Source organism: Callithrix jacchus, chromosome 10, assembly GCF_049354715.1.
Source record: "Callithrix jacchus isolate 240 chromosome 10, calJac240_pri, whole genome shotgun sequence".
Taxonomy (NCBI): Eukaryota; Metazoa; Chordata; class Mammalia; order Primates; family Cebidae; genus Callithrix; species Callithrix jacchus.
Window position 1 is genome coordinate 124,428,641 of NC_133511.1, and position 26,185 is coordinate 124,454,825.

The 26,185-nt window shown below is 56.2% G+C and overlaps 3 protein-coding genes across 8 annotated transcripts in view; 1 reads left to right on the forward strand and 2 right to left on the reverse strand.

The window, feature by feature from the left end:
- The window catches only part of RAD9A (RAD9 checkpoint clamp component A), a 75,072-nt gene that overhangs the window by 26,734 nt on the left and 22,153 nt on the right, over positions 1-26,185 (forward strand). The window lies entirely within an intron of this gene.
- On the reverse strand, positions 3,828-5,529 carry POLD4 (DNA polymerase delta 4, accessory subunit). 2 transcript variants are annotated; one of them, XM_035263485.3, is made up of 4 exons: positions 5,286-5,529; positions 4,957-5,046; positions 4,654-4,765; positions 3,828-4,292 (listed from the first exon to the last, which is right to left on the reverse strand). In XM_035263485.3, the coding sequence occupies exons 1-4, from the start codon at positions 5,380-5,382 to the stop codon at positions 4,268-4,270; spliced, it is 324 nt and encodes a 107-aa protein (XP_035119376.3). In that variant the 5' UTR covers positions 5,383-5,529; the 3' UTR covers positions 3,828-4,267. The 2 variants fall into 2 exon arrangements, with proteins under 2 accessions (XP_035119376.3, XP_078197694.1); XM_078341568.1 differs by lacking the exon at positions 4,654-4,765.
- Positions 15,048-24,368, reverse strand: CLCF1 (cardiotrophin like cytokine factor 1). Of its 2 annotated transcripts, none has more exons than XM_002755578.7 (3): positions 24,228-24,368; positions 18,326-18,492; positions 15,048-16,500 (listed from the first exon to the last, which is right to left on the reverse strand). In XM_002755578.7, exons 1-3 carry the CDS (start codon positions 24,241-24,243, stop codon positions 16,006-16,008), a joined length of 678 nt encoding a protein of 225 aa, XP_002755624.1. In that variant the 5' UTR covers positions 24,244-24,368; the 3' UTR covers positions 15,048-16,005. The 2 variants fall into 2 exon arrangements, with proteins under 2 accessions (XP_002755624.1, XP_035119375.1); XM_035263484.3 differs by lacking the exon at positions 24,228-24,368 and adding an exon at positions 23,560-23,715.

Below are 26,185 nucleotides of genomic sequence, written 5' to 3' on the forward strand. Positions count from 1 at the left end.
TGGGGTTTTGCCAGCATGGTGAGCTGAGACCGCACCACTGCACTACAGCCTGGGTAACAGAGCGAGACCCTGTCTCAAAAAAAAAAGTTCTATATTCATTTCTAGGGTTTTGGTGACCCAGTAAGCACTTAAATGCTATTTTTTTTTTCTGATTTTATGTGCAAACCTCTGTGGTTTTCACAGAGGGAGTGGTATATACTTCACAGCTCTGCATACCTAGCCCGTGGCACACACATCATTCCCTCCTGCTTGCCTTTGTGCAGCCCATTCCCTCAGTCTGGAACACTGTTCTCTGGCTGGGCGTGGCAGTTCACTCCGGTCATCCCAGCACTGTAGGAAGCCAAGGCAGGAGGATTGCTTGGCCTCAGGAGTTTGAGACCAGCCTGGGCAACATAGTGAGACCATTTCTAAAAACAGAAAAAAAATTTTTTTAATTAGCTGTGAATGACATGTGCCTGTAGTCCCAGCTGCTTGGGAGACCAAGGCAGGAGGATGGCTTGAGCCTGGGAGCTTGAGGCTGCAGTGAGCCATGATTGCACCACTGTACTCCCGTACAACAGAGCAAGACCCATCTCTCTCTCTCTGTCTCTCTCTCTCTCAATCTGTGTGTGTGTGTGTGTGTGTGTGTGTGTATTTGCTTTTTGTATTTCTGAAGTGCTGTTCAAACTGAATGAGGTGGCGGTAGATGTTTCAGGGGTACTCGAAAGCAGCCATAGTCCACACACGGCACATCTTCCTGGAAACCTCATTTACTTAATTATAAATAATTTCACCTACATTTATGTTAAGACAACTACTCCGAGCTGGACGTGGTAGCTCACGCCTGTAATTGCAGCACTTTGGGAGGCTGGAGCAGGTGAATTACCTGAGGTCAGGAGTTCAAGACCAGCCTGGCCAACATGATGAAACCCCATCTCTATCAAAAATACAAAAATTAGCCAGGTGTGGTGGTGGGCACCTGTAATCCCAGCTGAGGCATGAGAATTGCTTGAACCCAGGAGGCAGAGGTTGCAGTGAGCCAAGGTCATGCCACTGCACTCCAACCTGGGCGACAGAGCGAGACTGTCAAAAAAGAAGTACAACTACTACAGACATACAGAGGAGAATGCAAAATTGGTGAAAGGAACCGCTAAGAGCAGTCCCCATGGCGCTGTCCCCTGCAGTGGGAAGGTGGGAAGGTGAGAAGCAGGGACCCCTGATTAGAAGGGGATAGGTACAGATGAGGTACGGCAGCGGTAATAGCAATGCAGTTGGGGGGAGGTGGCAGTCCTCGTCACCCGTGGTGCTCTCTTCTTTCTGAGAACTCAGACAATTCAGTGTCTCTGCCACTCCTAGGTTGCCTCGGAAAAGCACTCGTATTACATGGTTTTCTAACTTTCCACATGTGTAGTCCTTATCTTCTCAAAAACATTCTTATCCTACAACATCTGGAGTGCAGTGTGGGGTGAGTTCAGGCCCTGGTGTTTGCTGATTGAGCAAGGCATTTTTCCTCTCAGCCTTGGTTTCCTTATCTGTAAAGCATGGAAAAGACTTCCCTAATGAGGTTGCTCTGAGGATTCAGCTAGATAACGTGCCCAGCATCTAGCACAGCAGATGGCTTGGGTAGGCACTTAGTACACGTCAGAGCCCTCCCAGCAGTGCCAGGCTCTTAGTCAACATCTGGTTCTTGAATATTCCCATCCGCAAATTATCCCCCTACCTGCAGCTCCTCCCACATTCTCTGCCTCCCTTCCTGTCACAGTGCATGTGTCTACTGGAGGCCACCCTCTTCCCATGTCCTGGTTTCTGGCCCTCCTCACCCTCACAAAGACCTCACTCACACAACTGCCTCCTCATCTCCTGCAGCCTCCGGTTCCCTCCCTACTGGATCTCTCAGAGCACTTCATCTCTGTCTACACTCACTCAGGGCATCTCATCCACTGTTGCAGCTTTCAAGGCCATCTAAAAGATTCCCAAGTTTGTATTTTAAACCTAGAATGCCTCAGAATCCGAGACTTACATATCCATTGCCTACATCTCATGTCCCCTTGGAAGTGGCGCAGATACTTCAGCAAGTCTAAAATGGAGCTCCAGATTCCTGCCCCACCCTTCCCACAAGTTTCCCATCTTAGTAATGAGACCTCTGTCCTTCCAGTCGCCCAAACCAAAACCTCTGGAGTTATCCTTGGCTCCTCCCTCTTAAATCTCACAGTCGACCAGTAGGCTAGTCCAGCCAGTCAGCTATTCCTTCAAAATACAGAGAGCATCTGACCACTTCTGAGCAGCCCACCTCCCCACACTGGTCCAGATCACCCTCATCTCTCACGAGGCCGACTTCAGTAGCCTCCTGAGTGGTTTTGCTATCTCTGTTTTCCCCAACTCCACAATCTATTTTCCACCAACAGAGTAATGTTTTCGAAACATAAGCCTGACTCTGTCATTTATTGGCTTCAAGCCTTCCAGTATCTTCCCCCTCACTCAGAATCAAATCCAGATTTCTTATCATGGTCTGCAAGGCCCTAGGGACCAGCCTGCTGCCTGTCCTCCTTCCACTGCCACTACCGTCCCTCGCTCCCTGGGCCCTGGCCTCACTGGCCTCCTCCAAGCCTTTCCTGGAACAGGCTGGAGACACTCTTCCCTCCGAGAGCTTCTCCTTGTTCCTTTTGTCTGGAACACTCAGGTGCAGACCTTGCTCCCTTCCTTCCTTCAGGTCTGTGCTCAAATGCCACCTTAGCAGAGGGCCCCCCTGACCACAGGGGGCAGTGTGGGGCCACAGGTAACCACAGGGGGCATCGTGTGGCACACCTGGCATCCTCAGACCCCTTCTGATCCCAACTCTGATTTGGCTTTACTACGGACGCTACCTTATGTGTTTGCTTTTGTCCATCTCCTGACCACCAGTAACACCCCAAGGGGAACTTTGGTGCCTGGCACATAGTGAGTGCTCAGCAGCTGGGCAGGAAGTGCGGCATAGGCTGGAAGAGCTTAATGCAGTGGCCCCAAGTCATGCCCTGCCTCTTGCCTGCTGTGTACTTTTGGGCAACTTTACTTAGCCTTTCTTAGTTTCAGATTCCCTCTCTGTAAAACCTATCTGGAAGGTTTTCTTAGGAGGATTAGGGATAATACATTTAAAGTACCCGAGACATGATCAGTGCTCAGTAAGACAGGGACTACAAAGGCTGCTTAGCTGCTCTCTCGGCCTGTTTCCAAGAAGTTACTAATGCTGCCTCCACCTGCCCCCAGGATGGAGGGCTACAGTACTAGAAGCGGTTACTGACTCTACTCTCTGTGTCATCCCCTGACCGGGGTCCCCTGAGCATTGTCTCTGGCTCCAACCAGTTCTCCTCCATCCCCCAGTACCATCAGTTTCTTACAAAAGCCTCTTAGATGATAGCCATGTCTGAGCAGGTCCTGCAAGTTGAGACCCTCCTCAGCCCTGCTTTGGATCAAGGTGGCCCCCAAAGTGGGAAGCTGAGGTGCTTGCTGGGAATGTATAGATATGTTTTGGTTTTATGAGCCATGGGCCCCATGGGTCCTTCTCTGGCAAAGCATCCATGTTTGTGAGGTGGGCACTGCTTAGCAAGCCAGGTCTCTGGCCAGTCAGGGAAGTTTTTCCCCAGCTGTTCCGGGAAGGTGAGTCAAGAGTAGTTTCCCTCTGGGCCACCAGGGGGCACCAGAGGTTGCTTGGCTCTTGGCGAGGACTTGATCTGTTTCTTAAGGTATCTGTCTCCTCCCTCTCAGGCCTAGGACTTTCTTGGAAAAGCGATGTGGTGATGGCTCTCCCATCTCCTAAGCTTCTAGGGACTACCAGTCAAAGCAGGGCCACAGTAAAGGACTGAAGGTCCGGATTCCAGGCTCAGTGTTCTTTATTGATAAGCATTAGTGAACCCCTTGCCCTGAGAGCTCAGCCAGTCCTGCTCTCAGATTCCTAGCCTTAGGTGGGACAGCATCTTTCCCTCATGGATCAACTGTCCATGTCTGGCTGTGCCTAACTTGCCACACCATGGGTCAGGGAGGCAGGCAGCAGGTATTGGAAGGCAATGGCCAGGTCCTTTTCCCCAAACCACTCTCCATCTAGGACCGCCTTGCTTCAGATGTGCTGGCTCCCCCAGGGGGCTCTGGGAGCCTGTTGGTTAGATGGAGGAGCTGAGCCTTGATCACCTCCAGGTTCCGCCTGCCAAGGGTTCCTCCACAGTGGGGCTGAGCTGAGTAGGAGCAGTGGGCTCTCGCTTCTGTCCTGTGGTTCTTGGGTGGTGAGCAGGAGAGCCAAGGGCAGGAGGTCCTGGCCTCATAGGGGATAGAGATGCCAGAGGCTGCGGAAGGCGGGGTAGGAGGGAGGGATACCCCAGAAAGAGGGAGAGAACCAGTTGAGTCCCTGGATCTGATTTCACCAGCTCATTCTTGGCCATGCCCATAGTCCTTGGGAAACCCCCCAATTCTAAGTAGATAGTTCCTTGGGTCCTGGGTGTGTATCTTTGCCCCCGACTAGCTCGTATAGGTAAGAATTATTACAGCAACATGTCCTTCTGAGCCAGGCACCTTGTAGAACCTTCTTGCCTACTCAGCAAGGCCCTGCAACCCTGCATCCATTTCTCCCTCAGGTCAGGGCAGCAGGATGGTGGTGCCTGGAGAAGGCCCTGGCTTCCCTGAAAGCCCTCCCGGCCTGTCTCTGACCTGCACTGGAAGCGGGGGTCTCCGGGGTGGGTCTTCAGCACCTGCCACACCTCTGGGGGAGGCTCCAAGCCCAGCTGCTTGGCCCGACACCAGCGCTGCAGCCGTGTGATCCCTGCCAGGGTGGGAAGAAGACTCTGGAGCCTCTTGGCGGGTGGGGTAAAGTCTGAGCTGGAGAATGTGTGTGTTGTGGGGGAGACAGTGCCCGAGGCTCACAGTCACACAGGCGCTCGGGTGGCTTCAGAGACATATGGGTGACAGGACTGGCTGGGAGAGGTGCCTCCGTGAGGCTGGGTGGGTTCTCACCGGTGCAGGGCCCATACTGCCAGGCCAGGTCAAACTGCCTCAGCAGCTGCAGCTCCACCTCGTCCTCCTCAGGGGGCTGGAGCTCCTCCCCTGCAATGACAGCTGCTCCTCAGTGCGAGGCTGGCCTCAGTCTCCTGTCCCTCGCCTCCCAGCCGTGCCATGTCCCCAGCCTTCCTCACCACCCCTTTGCCTCTGCCGTCCCTCATCTAGACCTGGTGTTGGGAGGGAGGGATGGACATGCCACCCTTCCCCTTCCATCTGCCCCCTCCGCCCACGTCCTCTAGGCACCTCCGTGTCCACTCCTCCTGCCTCCCTCACACCCCAGAGACCTAGCTCGGGTGCCAGCTCCCCCTTGCTGTGCCCAGCGGGGTCCTCCCTCCTCTTCACAACCGGGTAGGAGTCAGTGATGAGCCGCTTCCGGCCCATGGCGGCCACCCAAGCAGGCAGAGAAGGAGGCGACTGCGGGGAAGAGGAGAGACCGGCCAGTGGGCGCGAGAAAGACAGCTGCTGAGAGAGACAGACGGGGCCAGGCCAGCGGCGGGCAGACGAGATGACCCAGACAAGCCGAGAGAGGAAATCGCTGGGGTCCAGGGAGGGATACCTCCCCCACCCCCACAAGCACGCAAACAGCAAAGACTTCACCCAATGGCAGGCCGCCTCTGTGGGGCGGGACCCTGGCTCTAGCCAATGGCAGACAGTACAGGGTGAGGGGCGGGGCAGCGCCGCAGCTGTGGGCCAAGGCAGGAGGGGCAGGCTGGGGGTGGGGGGGACCTGTCAGGATGCCCCGACTTTACCACCTCCCCCGGCCCCCATTGGTCTGCTGTGGGTCCCGAGAGACTTGAAGAGAGTTATCCTCAGCCTCTCACTTCCCGTTTTCCCTTCCTAAGCAAATGTTCTTTTCAGCTTCGCTAATCCCCGTGGCCAGTTTGTAACTCCCCAGAGCCCAGCTGGAGCCTTCACTCGGTCCTTTGGCCCGCCCAGTGTTGTGGGGGCAGGTCTGGAGGTCTGAAGCGAGTTTGGGCTAATCCAGGCCCCTTCCCTGCTCCCACCCAACCCCCACCGGCCCCGGGAGACCTGGCTGGAGAATCCCAAGGGCTGTGAAACCTCCTTTCTCACAGTCTGTGCCCAAAGATGCTGCCCATTCTTAGTCCACGTAAGCGTTTGCCTTTTTGCCTCTCCCGGGGTCCCAAGTCCTCCGCGGCCCACCCCATCAGTCAGGAAGATTCCATACTGAGTAGGAAGGCAGAGCAAGGGTCTGCTCCCCCCATCACAATATGTTTGGATGCCCAGTTAGTTCTTCTTTGGCAAAATCTGCCCTGTCTCTCACAATCGTGTGAGTCTGAGAATGAAATATTAACAATAAACCTAACACTCATATTGCACGCACCATGTGCCAAGTTCTGTTCTAAGCACTTTCCCACATATTAACTCAATTAAAATAGATGTCAAATAGTTTTTGAAAGTAGGAAGTATAGCTAAATGATTCTCACTGCGGATAGCCACAGGCAGGCATTGTAGGGCCCCAATCAAACTAGTTTCTCTTGCGCCCCAGGAGCTCACAGTCTTACAAGGCAGACGGATGCACAGTTGTAAAAGAGAGGCTATATAATTCCTACCAGAAGAGGGAAAGGGTGGGTCAGAGATTGGTTAGGACCACAGGGACGATTAGCATTGGAAGGCCTCCTGGAGGAGGTGGACTGCTGTAAACAATGTCTCTCAATTCTCCACCCATGACCTTTGTCCCTTGGGCTCCTGTCATCACTGACTCACCCCTACTGTTGCCTCCCCCTCACCAACTTCCTGGCAGCAGGCAAAAGTACTGGCCAGTGGGAGTCTGGGAACCAGCGCAGGGGCCAGCCCAGCTCTAATCACCCTCCAGAGATCCCATCCGGTTCTTCCTTCCAGGGATACCGAGAGGGTGGGGCACAGACTCCTGGGCTACTGATTGCTCAGAGGCCTCTCCCTCCTCCTTGCCCTGCTCTGGGGTCTGGGTGCTCTGCACTGGAAGAGGGCTAAGCCCTTGGTACAGGTGGGAACAAGAAGGGAAGCTGCTCTGGAGAGGAGACCACCAAAGAGGAGGCAGAGGAGCAGGCTGTGTCTTCAGGGTCCACATCCTGCCTGGCTCTCCCCATTGGTTTTCTGGAGGAGAGTTGGTGGAGGAGGGATCTTGTGGGGGCACTACATGGAGCTGGAGGGCCCTTTCTGCTGTCTCGTTTGGGCTGGGCCTGGTCTCATCCCCCCATCTGCCTTGTGGACTAAGTGGGGCCCACATTCAGGGAGACATTGTCCCTGTGGAGTTGAGGATGGAAGCAGGGAGGCTCTCTCTACCAGGGCTGGGAAGGGTCTAGGTGCTGAGTCTGGGTCAGGCGCTGAGCATGCTAGGGAGGGATGGTGCCTATGCTCTTCAGGATTGACTACCCCCTCCCCAGAGGGCTTCAGCCAGGGCTCCTGGGTCGTTTCCAGAAGTGTGTGGCACCCTCCTCCCGAGGCCACCAAGCCTGAGGGAGTAGGGAGCCATGGGTGTGGCAGACCCCTCCTCATTCCTAGTCCCTCCCACCCCTGAAAGCTGATAGCCGTGGGGCCCTGCCACCACCCAGGGAGCGTGAAATGGGGTGTACCCCCAGGCAGCCACAGCAGCTCCTACTGCCGCCTGGGCCTCTTGCCTTTTCTCCTTGGGCAGACTCTGGCATCCTGAGCTGCTGCTCTGTGGATGTTGGCTGGGCCATCTCCATCAGCTTCCCCAGCTTCCGCCTGGCCCAGGCCCCCACCCAACCTGGACGATGTCTCCCTCAGCCTTCAGCTCCTCCCAGACCTGAGAAAAAGAGTCAAGAGTGGTCAGCTCAAGTGCAGGCACCCTATGCCTGGCTTTCCGGCTTGGCGTTGAGGGAACTCTCCACAGGCAGCATTGCTCCTCTCTTGTAAATGGCAGTGAACTTGAGCCCCTAGGGAAGAGTTGGCAGCCAGGGATTTTGGAACCATCCCTGTCCACCTGGCATCCCCGACTCAGCACCTGGATTCCCAAGGTGCACTGATGATGGGCTGGAGCTTGGCCTGCCCATCCTCAGGTCTTTTCCTTCTTTGCTCTCTGACCCCTTCTACCTTCTGTACTTTCTTGCCAAAACCCCTTCCCCTACTCAGGCAGTTTTCTGGTGTCATTCCCTAAACTGCTGTCCTGGAGCCTGTTCAGGCTGGATGGTCAGTCAGTCCAGAAGTGTCGGTTGGGTGCTGAGTTCTCTCTCCCTGGGGGAATCTCCTGAGACCCTTGTGTCAGCCCTCACACCCAGGCTGGTGATGAGACTAGTAGGAGTGGCCTTTGCACCTCAGCCTGGTAATAATACCCAAGGCCTTTGCTTCAGGGCCAAGGCCAGAGTCCTGGGGAGTCCAGGAGAGAAAAGAACTGAAAAAGGAACCCAGCACCTTCCTAGTCGGGCAGAGGCCCACGATGACTGCTCTCAAGGGAAGGGGGGTTAGGTCTGACTTATCTCAGACAATGTGGCAGGATGGGGGCCTCAGCACTGCACCTGCGCTCCCCACGAGCCCCTTCCCTTCCCTTAGCTCACTATGAGGTTTGTTGGGGAGAGCCAGGTGGAGCTGGGAAGGTGGAGGCAGATGGAGAGATGGGAGCAGCTGTCTGGTGCCCAGTGGGCTGTGGGTTGGATCCAGCTCTTCTTCCTTCTCCCTAGCACCCTCCTTCCTCAGGCCCTCAGGCCCTGCCACCCATCCTGAGCTGGAAATCAGTCTCACTCAGGAGATTCTGGGCAGCCAGACTACCCCCTGCTCCGGCCCCCAACATACTCATACACCCTGGGCCCCATTCCTCACCCAGTGGGCCAGAATTCTTTCAGGCAGCCCTTCCTAGTCCCTCACTGCCCTCCCAGTCGCTCCTTCCTGCTGGTTCAGGTTCTCTTGCCTAGTGTGCCTTTGGGGCCTGAGCTTGAGGGGAAGGAAGGGGTCTCTGAGTTTTTCTGCCACTGTTGTCCTCTGTCCTGACCCCCCCACCCTCCACGCCTCCTCCTCTGGTTACCTCCCCTGGTCACGTCCTCTAGTCACCTTAGTGTGGCCCTCCAGGCTCTGGAGCCGTTCCCGGAAGACTTGAAAAGAGGCCTCTGGCCATTCCTCACCTTGGCCACCAGGTGTCAGACTTTGCCCAGCTGGGAAGAAGGTTCTAGTTAACCATTTCCACCCCATCAGCCAGGCCGCTGAGAGAGACAAGCAAGTTGGGGAGGAGCCTAGAGGTGACCGCTGAACTAGTGAGACCCTGAAGGTTGAGCCTGGGGAAAGGACCAGAACTCTGGCTCCACAGCTTTCCCTCAGATTCCCCTCACTGCCACAGCTCCCACACCACCCCAGGCAAGGGCTTTGTCCCCTGCTGGGAAGTTCTGGAACCAGGCTGAGTCAGGGAGCTTAAGAATTGAAGGAACAAAGGCAGGGGCAGTTGTTAGCTCCACAGCAGAAGGGGACGCTAAGACGGAGCTGCCCATTGGAGTGCCAGCCAGGCCTGAGTCACTAGCCCTTGCCCTCTAGGTTAAGGGGAACAGAGGGCCTCCCTTTGCCCTTCCCCATTTGGGGTGGCTGTGGCAAGTGAGAGTGTGTGTGTGCATGTGTGTGTGTGTAAGCTCAGTGCTTGGATGAGTCTCTCATGTCGTGAGGGGGCCTGTAAGTCTTGGATGTTGGGTCAGTCTTTGCAAAAGTGGAAAACTGGCAAGTTCTGAGTATTTTGCCATATCCCATCAGAGCCTCCTCTAGCCTCACTTCCTCTAGAGGTTGCCCCTGCCCCAAGTGACAGTTCTCTATTTTATGCTCATTCTTTTTTTTTTTTTTTTAAAGATGGGGTTTCACCATGATGGCCAGGCTGGTCTTGAACTCCTGACCTCAGGTGATCCACCCACCTCGGCCTCCCAAAGTGCTATGATTACAGGCGAGAGCCACTGCGCCCGGCTGTTTTATGCTCATTCTTTGAAACATAGGTATGTTTCCAAGCACCCAAGATGATGAGGAGATTTCTAATCTACACATGCTATCTGGAGATGACGGAGAGGAGGGTCTTCTCTCGCCCATTCTCCCTATCCTTGTGGGGACATAAGGACTTCCAGAGATAACCCACCCTCCACCCCTTGACATTGCAAGGCCTTAGATTCTGATGTTGGCTTCTGGATACCTGGGCCTCTAATTCTGAGGCCATACTTAAGAGGTAGAACCTTGATAACCAACAAAACTCATCAGATCTCCTGACACAGCTCTGGATGGAAAGCCAATGACTCACTTACAGAAAACACCGAAGCCCTGTGATCTCTCAGGTGCTCCCTGTGCAGTCCTGCTGGCAGTTTTTTTTTTTTTTTTGAGACGTAGTTTCGCTCTTGTTACCCAGGCTGGAGTGCAATGATGCAATCTCGGCTCACCGCAACCTCTGCCTCCTGGGTTCAGGCAATTCTCCTACCTCAGCCTCCTGAATAGCTGGGATTACAGGCATGCGCCACCATGCCCAGCTAATTTTTTGTATTTTTAGTAGAGACGGGGTTTCACCATGTTAACCAGGATGGTCTCGATCTCTTGACCTCGTGATCCACCCGCCTCGGCCTCCCAGAGTGCTGGGATTATAGGCGTGAGCCATCGTGCCCGGCCCCCTGCTGGCGTTTTTACAAGATGCCCGTGGGACATAATACCAACACCTGGCACCATCATTAGGAGCTATATTAGAGAGAATTCAAGAACTCACACTCTGAAGTGCCCTCTCTGATGGTCGGTCCCTCCACTGACCACTCTGTGCAGTTCAGTGGCTCCCAGCCAATTCCAATAGCTTCCAGCAGCCTAGAATCCCCCACCCCTTGATTCTCTGCCGTTCCTGCCTTGCCAGTCCTCAGCCTTGGAAAATGCCCTCTTCTCCACTCTGTCCCTGCCTCTGGCATGCTAAGGAATATCACCGCCCATGCTGAGAGGTGCACGGCAAAGGTGTCTGCTGATATCACCGGGTTCTGTTTGGCTGCCCAGACACACTGCTGTCCTCCGGTTGTCTAAGGAGACCACAGGTGCACCATCACGCCTGGCTAATTTTTGTGTATTTTATAGATACAGAGTTTTGCCATTTTGACCAGGCTGTTCTTAAACCCCTGGGCTCAAGTAAGCCTCCTGCCTCAGCTTCCCAAAGTGCTGGGATTACAGGTTGAGCCACTGTACCTGGCCTTTTGTCTCAATTTCCAAAACACTATTTCTTGACACATTTAAAAAAATTTTTCTCTAACATAGCAACCTTATTAACTGATGTCTTGACACTCTTTAAATCAATACAAGGGCCAGGCACAGTGGCTCACGCCTGTAGTCCCAGAACTTTGGAAGGCCAAGGCAGGAGGATCACCTGAGGTCAGGAGTTCGAGACCAGCCTGGCTGACAGTAAAACCCTGTCTCTGCCAAAAATACAAAAATTAGCCTGGCATGGTGGTGCATGCCTGTAATCCCAGCTACTCGGGAGGCTGAGGCAGGAGAATCACTTAAACCTGGGAGGGGAAGTTGCAGTGAGCCAATCGCTTCATTGCACTCTAGCCTGGGCAACAAAAGTGAAAAACTCTGTCTCAATAAATAAATAAATAAATAAGTGTTGGGTCAGTTAAATTTAAATCAGATTATCAAGGTTTGGTTGTGTGCGGTGGCTCACACCTATAATCCCATCACTCTGGGAGCCTGAGGCAGACGGGTCACTTGAGGTCAGGAGTTTGAGACCAGCCTGGACAACATGGTGAAACCCCATCTCCACTAAAAATACACGCACACACACACACAAAATTAGCTGGGAGTGGTGGCACACACCTGTAATTCCAGCTACTCGGGAGGCCGAGGTGGGAGAATCACTAGAACCTGGGAGGCAAAGGTTGCAGTGAGCCAAGATCGCACCATTGCACTCCAGCTTGGAGACAGAGCAGGACTCTGTCTCTAAATAAAATAAAATAAAATAAAAATCAAGGTTTTACTGTGCCAGGCATTGTACTAAAATGCTGTAGGGGTTAGGCGCAGTGGCTCACACCTGCAATCCCAGCACATTAGGAACCCAAGGTGGGCAGATTGCTTGAGGTCAGGAGTTTGAGACCAGCATGGCCAACGTGGTAAAACCCTATCTCTACTAAAAATACAAAAATTAGCCAGGCATGGTGGTCAGTGCCTGAAATCCCAGCCACTTGATAGGCTGAGGCAGGAGATTTTCTTGCACCTGGGAGGCAGAGGTTGCAGTGAGCTGAGATGGTGCCACTGCACTCTAGCCTGGGCAACAGAGAGAGACTCCATCTCAAATATAAACCAAACCAAACCAAAACACTAAAATGCTGTAGGGATGCACAGATGAATAAATCGTGAGCCTTGCCCTCAAGATGTTATTTGCTTGAAAAAGACAAATATACTTTACTAATTCTGCCCCATCTCCATCTGTCTAAATTCTGTCCATCCTCCAAGAAGAGTGTCAAATCCCACTACATGCACTTATGCAAAAGGTAACTATTGAGCCCTTGCTGTGTGCTCTGCACTGGAAATAGAGCCATGGAAGTCAGCAATAACTTCAGATGCTGTTTTCTCCCCTAACAGGGCTCGCAGCCTAGAGGGCCTTCGCTAACTAGATGCAGTCTCTCCTTCCTAGTCTTCTATAGTATTTTGCCTGGGTCTTTCTGCATTTATCGAATTCTGCCTTGTATTCTAGCATTTGGAGGGAGGGGTTTCTATACCCTTCAACACACTCATTGAGCACCTTCTTTAGGCTGGAGTCTAAGCTGGGTGCTGGTATACAGAGAAGAGGAAGACTCAAAGCTACTCCCAAGAAACTCAATAGGATAGTGCTGTGTAAGTTCTCAATGACAGGAACTCCACCCTACTTATCGCTGTATTCTTTTAGCCCGCTCTTAATGCTTTGCATATCATAGGCCACAACTAATTTTGCCTGTGAAATGGAGACAGCCCTGACACCCTCTCTTTTATATCTTGTTAGGCAGGGGGCAGGGCCTGCAGATGCCCCTGGCCATACCTAGGCAGATGTCTCGACCTGAGGAGTCTGGACCCCTCAGGGTGGGGCGTGTTCCCTCTAACTTGGGCCAGATGATTCAGGGACATTCAGCAGAGCTGGTTTGCCCTACCCACAAGCAAGTCAATAGCTCCTGCACCTACACCTGACTTCTCCCTTTCCTAGTGGTCTTGCACTTGCCAGCACCTCCGTGTCTGCCTCGCACAGGTATGCCTCTGGCCCTTATATTTCAGGTACATTGATCTTTTCTTCCCAAGTAGATCATAAGCTCCATAAGGGCAGGAGCCAAACGAAGTTTGAGGCTTCTTTTGGCTTTTCTACACCAGTTGGCACAGTGCCAGGCAGGTGATTAGGTCTTTAAAATATTTGTCAACTGATTGACATTGCCATCATTTCTTACTTCCTTCACTTAAGGCATTATCTCCAGGAGGCCCTTATAAAATATTCATGTAGGATGTGAGGGCGATCTAGCTGCGACATCTGTCACCCCATTGACCTCCAGGGTTGATTCGGCTGATCTGGATGGCTAGGTGGGTGTCCCCTTCCTCCATCACTGCTCTGTGTGCGTCCCTCCCGAAGCTGTGCACTCAGTGGAAGAGGACAACCATCCCGGGTAGAGGAGGATCAGTCTTTGATCAAGGCTCTATGAATAGCTGCAGTCCCCTAGAACCTCCAAACAAGCTCTCAAGGTCCATAAAATATCCATGTATTACCTGGGAGCTATTCATCCATGAACTAACCCAGTTGTTCTTAACTAAAGTGTCATGACATGCTGCTGTGGCCTAAGTCATCTGTAATTACGACAGCTGCTGCTGTAGCCAAGCATCTCACCTTTGCTGTTCCCGTTATCCTTCCCAGCAATCTTAGAAGGGCATTTAATTATCCTCACGTTACTCCTGGGGAAACTGGAGAATGGGAAGCTTTCATTTGTCTAAGGTTGCTCAGCTAGTAGGTTATGAATCTGAGATTTGAGCTTAAGGCATCCCTTGAATAGCGTCTATCCCATTCTCTCCCAATCTGAGCTTTTCTCTTTTCCACCCAGAAAGGTGAGGAAGACCTGGGATGGACAGAAGCTGTGCGGAAGGACTGAGGGATCATGGGGTTGGTGGTGGGAGCAGGAGTGGACAACTCCGAGTTGTGGATCTTGCCCCAGTGCAGGGAGGGAGATCACCTCTTCCCAGAGCTCTGTGTAGCTCTATATGCTGTCTTACACATATTGGAGAGAAAGCAGTAGAATTACAGCTGAGGATTGTGACTTGGTCACAGTCTGTCTCCCTTCTTAGGAGACGCAGGGTGTTGAAGTGTGAGGGTTATCACTCTCGAAGCCCCAGTGGACAGAGACAGACGGGAGTCCTGGGGAAGCTGGGGAGTGAATGCCCAGGAGCTGACTGCTCAGGGTAGAGCTCAGAGAGGCAGATGAATAGCTTTGCTCATCACATGGAGGCTGGGCCAGAGGGCAGACAGAAGTTCCAGGCGGGAAGACAGACCTGTGAGACCATTAATGCAATCGAGAAAAGTGAAGATGGCCAGGCGAGGTGGCTCACACCTGTAATCCCAGCATTTTGGGAGGCTGAGGTAGGTGGATCACCTGAGATCAGGGGTTTGAGACCAGCCTGGACAACATGGTGAAACACTGTCTCTACTAAAAATACAAAAAGATTAGCTGGGCACGGTGGCTTACCCCTGTAATCCCAGCTACTCAGGAGGCTGAGGCATGAGAATCACTTGAACCCAGGAGGTGGAGGTTGCAGTGAGCCAAGATCGTGCCACTGCACTCCAGTCTGGGCGACAGAGTGAGACTCTCTCAAAAAAACCCAAAACCCAGAAAGGTGAGGAAGACCGAGCAAAGGCAGGTTGAGGAAAACCTGGGATGGACAGAAGCTGTGCGGAAGGACTGAGGGATCATGGGGTTGGTGGTGGGAGCAGGAGTGGACAAGTCCGAGTTGTGGATCTTGCCCCAGTGCAGGGAGGAAGATCACCTCTTCCCAGAGCTCTGTGTAGCTCCATCAGAGTCAAGCAGGGAGTGGGAGCCAGGGACAGCAAGAGAGCCTGAGGAGCACCAGGAGGAGGGGTGAGACCGGGCAAAGACACTAAGTTCTGGGGCAAGCATTTTATTTGTTAATACAAGAATAGAAATTCTGCAATAAATATCATCTAATAAATAACATCTCCAAATAAATAAATATTAATACAACACACTTAAGAGTCATGAGTGGGTGGGGCTGGGGGCAGGGCCTGGGGGAGCTGCCACCCCACACCCCAAAATGCTACTGCAATGTAAACTTTCAGATCCTGTGGTGTGGCTATGGTTGCCCTCCCCAGCCTGGGCAGCCCGCAGATATCCTGGGAAAGGGGCAGAGAGGAGGCACTATAGTGCTGAAGACAACTCGGGGCAAGGTCCTGACGCTCAGCTCAGCTTTTGTTTGCCACTCTGTGCTTTGGAGACTCCTGGGTCTGGTCTGGTCTGTCCCTGCCCCTCTGCTTTCAGTATTATCTCTTCTGGTTTATAGGGCACCTCCAATGCAGACCCCAGCCCTGCACTGTCAATCTCATCTCTTTTTATGTAGAATTACCATCATGTTTGTTTCCTGAATTGGATGTATAGAGTGATTTGGGGGTAAAGGAGCAACATCCATCCAAGGACAGTGGGGCAGCCAAAAGGCTTCACCCCAGAAAGGCATGTGTGGTGGTGGCCCCTCGCCCCCTGCCCCCCTGAGAGGCTGGGTGGGCACTGGCCAAGTGGTGGGCAAGAAGCAGGAGGCCATGAGAGCCTTTGCACCAACTTGAGCGACTTCAGACTCCCTTGAGTATGACTTCCTGTAGAAACAGGACAGGACAAGGCCTAAGGCACCTCCTCCCCAGCTCAGTAGACCTTTGGGAGGTGGGGAGGAGACAGGGCTGATGGCATCACACCCCCAGCTGGTCCAGGAGAGGGTCAGAGGCTCACAGCTTCTGTCTCCTGGCTCAGCAGGTGTTGGCATACAGGGCTGGCTCTCCCAAAGTGGGAGCAGGGTTTGAAGGGGGAGCAAAGAGGAGGTGGCAAAGGTCAGAAGTCAGAAGCCATGAGCCCCCAGGTGCAGGGTGACTGCAGCTGCTGGAGGCTGCATCTTCTTCTTGAGCCGGTTGAAGTCCTTGGCCGAGCGCCACAGCCAGGTCTGCAGCTCCTTCAGCAGCCAGAAGTCATCCATTTTCTGGAGGAAGTCACTGTGGGCAGGGCCAGGAGTCCAAGTGGGTTCAGTCCCAGGCAAAGGCTGGGGCAGCGGGTAGCCCAGAGCTGCCATGACACCCGCAATGCTACCCAGCAGGCCCTGGAGGCTGGTGCAGAAGTGGGCCAGGCTGCGGCGCAGCTCAGCAGTGGCGGCTTGACGGTTGAGGCCACGCAGGTAACACAGAAGGTGGCTGTAGGCCTCATAGTTCTGGGTCAGCCGAAGTTTGTCATTGAGGCTTCGCCATACCTCCAAGTCAACAGTGGCCCTGGGCAGAGTCTCTGCCCCCAGGCGGGGAGGGTTGAAGTCAGGCTCGTTGAAAGGGGGGCCCAGGTAGTTCAGCTGTGAAAAGGAGAGCGTGATGGGGAAGGAGGAGGGCAGAGAAGCCGGGTCACCACCAAGGAGATATCGGCTCTCAAAGTTTCTATTTTTTGTGTCCCCTGACACTGGCCCTGTCTCCACACTAGGCTTCTCTGTTCATGGGTCTCCCTGAGTTTCTCCAACAAGGACATCATTTGTGTGGAGGTGACAGTTGAAGCAGTGGTGGTGATGAGCTCTTCTATGGAGAGGTGTCAAAAGAGGAGGAGGAGACGCTCAGGAAGGACGTGCTGATGGACTGGGTGGGCAAACCTCGGGAAAGTGCCCACTGTGGGGGCAGGACAGAGAAGAAGAGGAGCCTGGAGGAGCCAGGGCATGAGGCTGGAGAGGTAGAAGGTGGCCCAGGGGAGTGCAGAGGCCAAGGAGGAGGAACTGGAGAAGGCAGCAGTGCTCAGCAGTGTGGCTGCAGAGCAGAGAGCAAGGAGAGCGAGCCCTCAACACTGTCAGGCTTGGCAAGGAGGTGCCTGGCGACCTTGGAGAGAACCGCTGCTGGGCCTGGAAGCCAGATTGCAGGGGGTTAAGAAGTGAGTGGGTGGAGAGGAAGTGGAGGCAGAGGGTGTAGACCACTCCTTCGAGAAATTTGGCAGGGAAAGCCAGGAGAGAAAAAAGGTCGGGAATTAGAGGGGGCAGTGGAGTGAAGCAAAGGTTTTCTGCACAAGCAACAAGTGAGAGATGAGAGGGGGCCGTTGGCACCAGAGCCCCATTTGCCTCTGACACACCTGGGCATACCAGCTGAGGGGCTGGGGAGAGATGGGTACTCATACCCCGAAGGAAGGGTTCAACTGATAGGAGCAGGGCTGCAGAAGGAAGGAACGGAGGCAGTCTCATGAGTAGGACAGGAGGCAGGCTATGGAAGACAGCATGGTGTAGGGAAGAGGGCAGAGTCCTTGCCAACCCTCAGGGGAGCGGCTGGGGCCCAGGGAAAGGGGTGAAGGAGATGTGTAACTGGGAGAGGAAGGGAGAAGCAAGGGGAGAGGCCTGGGATAGGCAAGGGCCCAGGGGGAGGTTCACACGCTGACAAGCACAGAGACAAACTAATTTCCTCGGTGTATCCTGGGGCTGGAGCCAGCTCCCCCGCCACCCTCCTCCCTTTTCCTTCCCTGGCTCCAGAGTAGGGTCTGGGATGTGGAAGAGGAACACGGGAAGAGGGGGCCGGTTCCCCATGGTCCTCGGCTCCTCTGACCCTCCTTCCTTCTCTCCTGGGCTCTCTGAACACCTCTGGACCACCCCCAGATCCTTACAGCAAAACCTCCGTCCACATCCTAAACCCCCTGCCACTACTGCCTGGGTTCCCTGCAGCCCCCTTCCCCCATGACCCCCCTAGGAGGCTCAGCTAGGATGGGAGAGGCAGAAGGAAGGGAGGCCCCTGGGTCCAGAGCAGCAGGGCCCCAGGTCTGGGGGCAGAGGCGAGCTGGAACGCAGGGATGGGAGGTGGGGCCCCTCCATCCCCACCCAACCTCGCCCTCGCAAGAGACACCACAACACGGTGTAAACAGAGGAGACTTCCCCGGCCCCCAGGGGGAGGCGGGCGGCTGGGCTGGCAGCCAGTGGGGCAATGGGCCAAGGCGGGTGCTAGGCCTGCCCACATGCCTAGTCCCGGGGCCAGGGATGGGGAGGTGGGGGGGCCACCTAAGAGGGAAGGGCAGATGATAGGCAAGACAGGGGGACTGGTGGGAGCCAAAGAGCCCCTCCTCACCCCATCATTTACTGGGACCATCCACGGTTAGGATTCCCCTCCCCCAACTCCTCGCTGCTCCCCAACTCCCAGACTCCTATGCTGGATACTCACATAGGTCCCAGCCAAGCTTCGGAGTTGGTGCTCCAGGTAGCGGGTGAGGTCATAGGTTTTCTGGATGGAGGGACCAGGCCCTAGGTCCCCTGTGCGATTGAGAGCTGGCACTGCAGGGAGGTGCCAGAGCACCGTGCACAGGCACGCTAACATCCCCCACGAGTCCCCTGTGGGCAGGACGGACGAGAAGCATGAGTGCAGCCCAGGACCATGCAGGGAAGCAGCTGGCAGCCCTTCAGGTGTCTGTCCCCATGTTGGGCTGGGATCGGGTGAGGGTGGGACACCAGATGGGAGGCAGAGGGGATGGAGGAGGGGAAACACTCCTGGCGAGAGGGGAGAGAGCAGGCATGTGTGTGTTTGAGGATGAGGACTTGGCACGCATGAGTGTCTATCAGTAGAGAGTATATCTGCTTGTCAGCTGAGAGTCTTTGGCATGCGTGTCACTGTGTGTGTGCCAACATGTATGGTGTGTACATGGAGGGACGGGCCAGGCCTAGGGACTGGTCGACCTGCCTGTGTTCTAGTCGTGCCCTAGCTTTCTGCCAATCTCCCAGTCCCTCTGCAGCTTGAGGGGAGTCAAAGAGTGGGAGACAGCACATGTCAGAGCTGGCAGGCTTAGCACAGTCAGCCCAGAGGGAGGAGGCCGGAGAGAGGCGGCCGCCAAGAACAGCGTCGGCCATAAGAGGCAAGGTATGGAGCTAGACCACCAGAGTCAGGCTGCCTCATGGAGCTAGTTTTGGATTATGCTGGGCATATTCCTGGGTGTGGAAAGCTTAGGGTGGGGTTAGATTAAAGGAGGTTTAGTGTCCACTCTCAGGGGATGGTGGCAGTGTGGAGGGCCTCCCCATTCTTGGTGTTGGGTGGGGAAAAGTTGGACTTTAACGAGGCCTTTCCGTCAGTCTGCGAGGGTGGGAACAGGAAAGGAGAGAGGTGCATTTGATGAGTTGGGCTTCTCGGCTGGTGGCACTGCAGGGTTTGGCCATCCTAGGATACCAGGAGTCCAGAGGCCAGGGTTAGCTGCTGTAAAGAGGGACGTGGGCAGCTGGGAAATATGCTTTTCTGGGATTTCAGGTGAAGACCAAGGTGAGGATCCAGTGGATACTTTGGACTGGCAAAGGCAGTTCGGGTTTGGCCAGGGCAGATGTAATCGGCATTGGCCTAGCTCAGGTTTAAGCACTGGGTTACTTTAAAGGTTTCAGATTAGTTTAGACTTGGGATTTGGTTGATTTAGTGCGGTTGAGGTTTGAGTCCAGCAGGGGAAGTGGTGAGGTCTGGGCAGGCAGAGGGTGAGCTGGAGGTCTGACTCGGTCGGGTTAGATGTCAGATGGGGCGCTGCTTGTCATGTCATGAAGAGCAGGGCTAGTTTGGGTTTTCAGCTTGAAGAGGTGTGAGGTCACGAGTGGTTTCTTTCCTGTAGTTCTTTTTCTTTCTTTTCGCTACCACCTTCCCACCACCGCTGTAGTTCCTATTTTACACTGTCAGATTCTTCTGTGGCAACACAGGTTGCTTTGATAGCTAGAAGTAAGTTAGATAGGCACAGCCCTTTGCCCATGGTTAGGATGGGTTGGAGGTTAGGGTTAATCACAGTGCTGAGGCAGAGTTTTAGAGAGGGGGCTACAACCTAGGAAGACTGCAAGATCCCATTTGTCTAAAATGTCGCTGATGGAGGCCAGGGGTCAGTGGGGTCTTCTGCAGTGGCCCACCTGGTCAGTCTAAACTCTTTCAGCTGTGTGACTGGCTGGCTTTACTGAGGGAGCATAGGGGTGGGGCACTACCAGTCACAGGGTCTTCGTTTGAGGGGAGTGTGGAGCAGAGTCAGGCACTCAGCTGCTCCCTGGGGAGACTGGCTTCCTCTTTCCTTCCCCTCTGAGTCTGTGACTTCCTCCTGGACGCTGCTTTCCTCACTCTTCCTTTCCATCCCCAGCTCTTGCCTGACTCAGTTCCTTTCTCCTCCCTGTTCCTCACATCCCAACACAACCCCAAGCCTGGGGATCTGGCAGCCACTCTAGGATCCTCTGGGTACAGGGTAGGATTCGTTTTGGAGACTGGAGACCTGCTGCATTGGGCAAAGGCCCTCCCAGCCTTGAGGTCACTTTCAGAATCGACTCTGGCCTCACACAAAATTAGCGGCAAGGCTGCGGGTACCAGCTGAAGCCGGAGCTGGGAGCTGGGAGCTGGGCTCCCTCTTTACCCACGCACTGGCCAGAGTTGCAGCCTCTGCCTGTGTCACGGCCATGAGGTATGCTCAGGAACCCAGCTTGGGACTTAGCCCTATCCCATTCTGAGCCCTGTGGGACATCCCTAGGGGAGATCAGCTCCCTACACAGAGATAGCAGAGGGAGAAGCCTTTGGATAGACAAGAACTAAGTCATCTCGGCATAAAAAACGGCTCATGAAATTAACCAGACGAGGCCGGTGTTTCCAGGAATATTTCAGTTCTGAGGTAACTGTGTCGCTGCAGGCTGAAGGTGGGGGGCAGGGGAGAACAGAAGGCTCCGACGACCCACAGAGGGAACCAGAAAAAGGGAAGGGCTCTCAGGAATCCAGAGGGAGAAGAGGTTAGGAGAGGAGAAAGGGGGGTAGAAGGACAGACTCTGCCCCTGCTACGACAACTTCCACTCTGGGCAAGCCCACGTCTAGCAGCAGAAGGGAAAGCGGCCCGGGGTGAACACCTGTGGTTAGTCGTGAGCCCATGAACCCAGCACAGCTTGCCTGCCTCCGAGGAGAGTACGTGTGGTGGGCTTCCTGGAGCCTTCATCCATCCTCCCTCAGGGTCATGGTGTGCAGGTGGACCCCAGCCATCGGGGGCTGTGTCCTGGGTCCCCCTCTCTCCCTCCCCAGCAGTCCTGGCCCCCAGCCTGGCCCCCGCCCCAGCTCTGCCTCTGGCTGCTGCCCACTGATTGTTTACATCCCGTCTTCTCCGTGTGTTTATAAATCCGGCTGAGCACGTGAGGAGCTAATGAGTGCAGCTCACATTTCCTGCAGCAGCCCCCCATCCCCTATCCTGGCCCCCACTCCCGGCCAGCCCCTAATTCCATCCAGATCCCTGGGCCCTGGGAACCAAGGCCCTCCTCATGAACTAACTCACTCTCTCTCTCTCTCTCTCTCCCTCCCCCCCACCCAGGCAGGCACACCCATATGCACATGTCTTTAGCCATTTTAGCCAGCTGCCCCTTAGTCACTGGGCTAGACACCCTCCCAGGCTGACCTTTCCCAGTGAGGGTGAGGGTTCAGCTGTGCAGATGTGCCAGGGTGTGGTTAGGTGGCAGGACCAGTCAACAGGAGTCTCTGGACCTTTGACTGTAAGAGCTGGGCTAAGAGCTGTAAGCCCTAAATGTTGCAGCCAGGGAGGCACTGCGGAGCTCCAGAGGTGTGGCACGGTGGCCGCAGGCTGGCTGAATCTGGGAGCCAGAGGAAAGGCCAGACCAGGAGCAGGACCAGCACTGCCACTGGAGAGGTCTGTTGAGGGGAACTGAGGGATGGAGTCGGTGAGGGATGGAATGGGTGAGGTCCAGACATTGTGACTGTAGGAAACTGCCCTAGAGCATCTCCTGACCTGCCTTCCCAGGGAAAGGCCCACAGAAACCCATCCTCCTTCCACCCTCTGGGCTGCTGCCTTCCCCTCTCTTTCTTCTCTCGCTTCTGACTTTTCCTTGGTTCCTTTTCCCCCAGGCTGCTGAGAAGTGGCTTGGTGAGTGGGGGCACATGGGCCTGGGAATTGGGAGACCTAGCTTGGCCACCAACCCCTCAGGTGACTGTAGGCTTGCACAAGGAGGTCACACTTGCATGCTCAATTCCTCCCAGCTGAAACACGTGGGGCTTCATCTCTGCTATCCTCTCAGCATCCCCATCCCTGCCCTTCTCTCCAGCCTAAATGACAGAAGCCAGAGGCCCTGGGGAAGAAGCTGAGGGTGGGCCAGCCCCGCTGCCTTGTAAAGTCAGTAACCAAGCAAGCCAGACAAGAGTTGGGCTTTGGCTGGAGCGAGAGGGTTCCTGACTGTGCCGCAAGAGGGCCCTGGGTGTGCTCAGGGAGGCTGGGAGAGGCGGGGAGCCCTGCAGCCCACTAAGAGCCAGAGGCAGGGGGAGCAGTGAAGGAGGAGTCCAGGGCAGTGGTGGGTGAGTTGGAGGGGTAGGTTGAATAAGAGGGTGAGGGAGGGGCTGGGAGAGAGTGCAGGAGCCAGGTGTGCACCAGAGGCCGGCCATGGGGAGGAATGTGAAGTGTCAGTGAGCCAGGAGCTGGTGTGCAGGGGTGGCGTTTAGAAGTGTGATGGACGGGAATGTGGGGCTGTGAATGAAGGGGACAGGAAGCCATCACACCTATCAGCAGTGTCACTTCTGGGGCTGCCTGGAGACAACTGCCATATCTGCTTCCTCCCCTGGTGGAGTGTGTGGCTCCAGGTCAGGGGGGGTGTCTGAGCTGGCTGGGAGCTCGTCTGGTCTGTTAGGGGAATGGAATATGTCCCCTTGGGTGAGAGGGGCAGCGTGTGCTCCTGAGCAGTGGCAAAGGTCAGCCGGGAGCAGTGAAAGCACAGAGGTGTCCCTGGGTCAGGGTCAATTAAGGAGGACCTGGCACAGCAGCGTGCTGTGTCCCCGACCCCCAGTCTTTCTCCAGGGCTTTGCCTGCACCCGCTCATCTCCCTCCTCCCACCACCCCGGTCTCCTGGCAGCCCCTCCCACCCCGGGAGGAGGACCAGGCTGGGACCTGGGGGAACAGGGGTCCTCTGGGATTGAGGGGGCGGTCTGTAGGGAGGGCTCCAGGAGTCCTGCATGGAGTTGTGGAAAGGAAAGCCGGTGGGGAGAGCAGGCACGAGGGGACTCCTTCGAAGGTTTCCTTCGAGGGGCTCGGCCGGGAAGCTGCACGGCGGCGGCCAGCTGGCCCTCCCTCCTGGCGGTGACCTCTCGCTCCGGGACCCCTCCCGGCGCTGCGCCTTCCCCCAGTGTGGCCCAGGCGCCCCCGGCCCCGCCCCCTCCCGCTCCCGCCTGGTCGCTCCTTCCCGGCGGCGGGGGCGGGGGCGGGGTCCGGGGCACCCGGCTCTGGGCTCTGCCCGGCGCTGCCCTTTCCCGCGCGTCAACTCCCCTCCCGCCCGGGCCGAGCGGTTGCTCCCACTGCTCCCTGGCCGGTGACAGACTTTTTCCTGCCGGGTCCGGCCCGGCTGCGCCCGCCCCCCCCAACAATAATCACTCCCAGGCCACGGTGGCCCAGGCGGCTCGCGGCCGCCGCCCACCGCCCCTACCTGCCGCGGGCTCCCCGGCAGTGGGCACCATGTAGGGTTCCGACCGCGCGGCGCCCAGCGAGGAAGCCGCGAGTCCCGCGGCGTGGCCCGGCCCGCCCGGCCCGTCCGGCCCGGCCCAGCCAGGCTCCGAGCTGCCCTCCGCCCTCCTCTCCTCCCGCCCGCCCTTCCTCCCGCCCGCCTTCCTACCCCTCCCGGCGGGCGGGGGAGGGAGAGCGGGGCGGCCCGAGGTGTTGGCCTCCCCTCGCCTCCCGCCGCCGGGCCTCGGGCTCCCCCAGCCTCCCTCCCTCTTCCTCTCCCAGCCCCCTCCTCCCACCCGCAGCCTCGCTCCCCAGCTCGGACTCGCTGGCCCTGACTTTTGCGCGGGGTTCTGGGCTGCAGCTACCGGGACCCGCCTCGCTGGGGCTCCAGGTTGCTGTCTCCCCAGGTCTGCGATCGTGCCGGCTCCCCGCGGCTCCGGGCCACCTACTGGCCCCGCCGTGCGGACTCCAGGAATGCCGCGTCCCCGCCCGGCCCCTCTCGAGGGCGCCCAGCCGTGCCTCCCCCGGCCCGAGCCCAGCTCCCCGGCCCGGCCCCGGCGCAGGGCTCCTGAGGGTCGGGGCAGGACGGGAACCGGATCTCGTGGCTGCTCGGCGGGGCGGGGGCCGGGGCCTTGGCCGCCTGACTCCTACCTGCTCGGAGGTCCATGGGGCTGGGGCCGGGCCGGCCGGGTGCGGCTCCTCTCCCGGAGGCTGGCGGAGTGGGAGGGCGAGCCGCGGCTCCAGCGAAGCTTTAATAATCCCATCCGCCAGGCCCACTCGCAGGTTTTTTTCGCTCGGTTTCTGATTTTTTTTTCGGTGTGGGACATTCTGCAAACTTTTTTTTTTTTTTCTGACGTGTAAAGCTGTAACCACAAATTGTAGCAGCCCTCCCCGGGGTGGGGGTAGGAGGGGGGAGGAGGGAAGGGAGGGCTTCTGGGGCTCCCTCTCCCTCCCACAACACCGAGGGGGGGGTGAGGTGAGGCGAGGCTGTGGCGGTACCACCCTGGGCCTCCTGGGGGAGGGGCCGGGGAGGGCATCAGTCCGTCTGAGGACTCCCGGGAGCCTGGGGATAGCGCTGGCTTCGGGTGGGCTTCTCCCCCGGTGTCGTCGGCCTGGGGACGCTGCCTCCTGCTCTCTGCCCCCTGCCCCTTGCCTGGTGTGGGGTCCCTGGTCCCACCCTACCTCTGCCTTCTCCAACCTTCCCTCCTCCTCCCCCTTGAGTAAATGCAATGACACATTCTCCCAAATGCCAGCGAGCTGGCCTGGGAGCAAGTGATGGTGTTTTTCCTGCTGCCCTTTGTCTGGGCTGACCGCCCCCCTTGCCTATTGTCCCGCCGCCTGTCCCATTTCCAAAAGCTAGAGCTAAGCGAGGCGCTGGGGCAGGGGCAGGTGACTAACCAGCTCACAATGCCCCCTGTGGGGGAGGAAGAGGGCACCGCAGGCCCACTGCCCGGCCCAGAGGCGAGAAGAGGGCACTTGGCGGGACTTTTTCCCTCAAGTTCACAAGGTTCTTCATTCTTCCTCCAGTGACCAGGGAGAATGCACATGGGTGGGGGATTTGTAATTCATTAATCAGCACGAGGCACCGGACCAGTTTCAACACCAGAGGCTTCTAGGGTGACTCAGCGGGAATGCTCCGATTCAGGGCGATGGACGGCCGAGTGTCCCTGTTTGTGAAATGCCTCCCCATGAGGACACCCAGCATTCTCCCTCCTTTGGGGTTTCGGGTGTTGGTTTTTCCGGTGGTGAGGTGGGGTGGCTTGGCGGTGAGGGCCCTCCCTCCTTTCTTCCCTCTGGCCTGGGTTGGGACTTACTGGGCAGGATACCTGGGGGTATGCCTGGACCCTCCTGGAGGGCGTCCCCGCCTCCCTCTCCAAGGGCTGCTGGGGAGAGCAGGCTCAGAGGAGGCAGCTCTCACCCAGGACTGGGGACTGCCCTGCTTCCTGATTTTCCTAGGGGACAGTCATGTGGTCCCCAAGGCTTGGGTGCTCTATAACCATCACCAATTAAATCACTGGATAAGCTGCTTTTGTTGTTGTTTATTTATTGTTTCAAAGTGGGAGAGGCCAGGGGTGGGCCAGACCTGGAAGGTGATGCCTCCCCCTGGAGTGGCATCCAAGACTTGTCCCTCCTCCTTCCTGGTGCCCCTGGAAAGGGAGGGCACTCTGCCAGTCCAGCTCCAGTGCCTCCAGCCTGTGTCCTGGGCAGGCATCCTGATCATGGCCAGTGCTGGGTCCCAGGCAGCTCTTCCCTTCTCTGCACTGGAGCACTGAGGTGGGGGGGTGGGGGGGGTGGGGAAGAAGTTTGTTTTCAATTACCTCACTGGAGTGGGACAGACTTTGTTGTTGGGTTGTTTTCTCTCTCTCTCTACTTTCTTCCTTTATTTCCCCCCCCCCCAAACAAGGAGAAAAGAGCTGGGAAAGGAGAACTGGATTGGGGTGGAGGCAGGGGACTTTGAGGGACCTCAGTAGCAGCTCTGATGAACACTGCCTGGAGGACCCTTGTGAAAAGTGCTCAGAGCCTCCGTCTCCCCGCACCTCTTCCCTGCCCCCACCAGCTAGGACTGTAGAGTTTCAGTGACACTCTTAGTGGGTGACCCCAGTGACTTC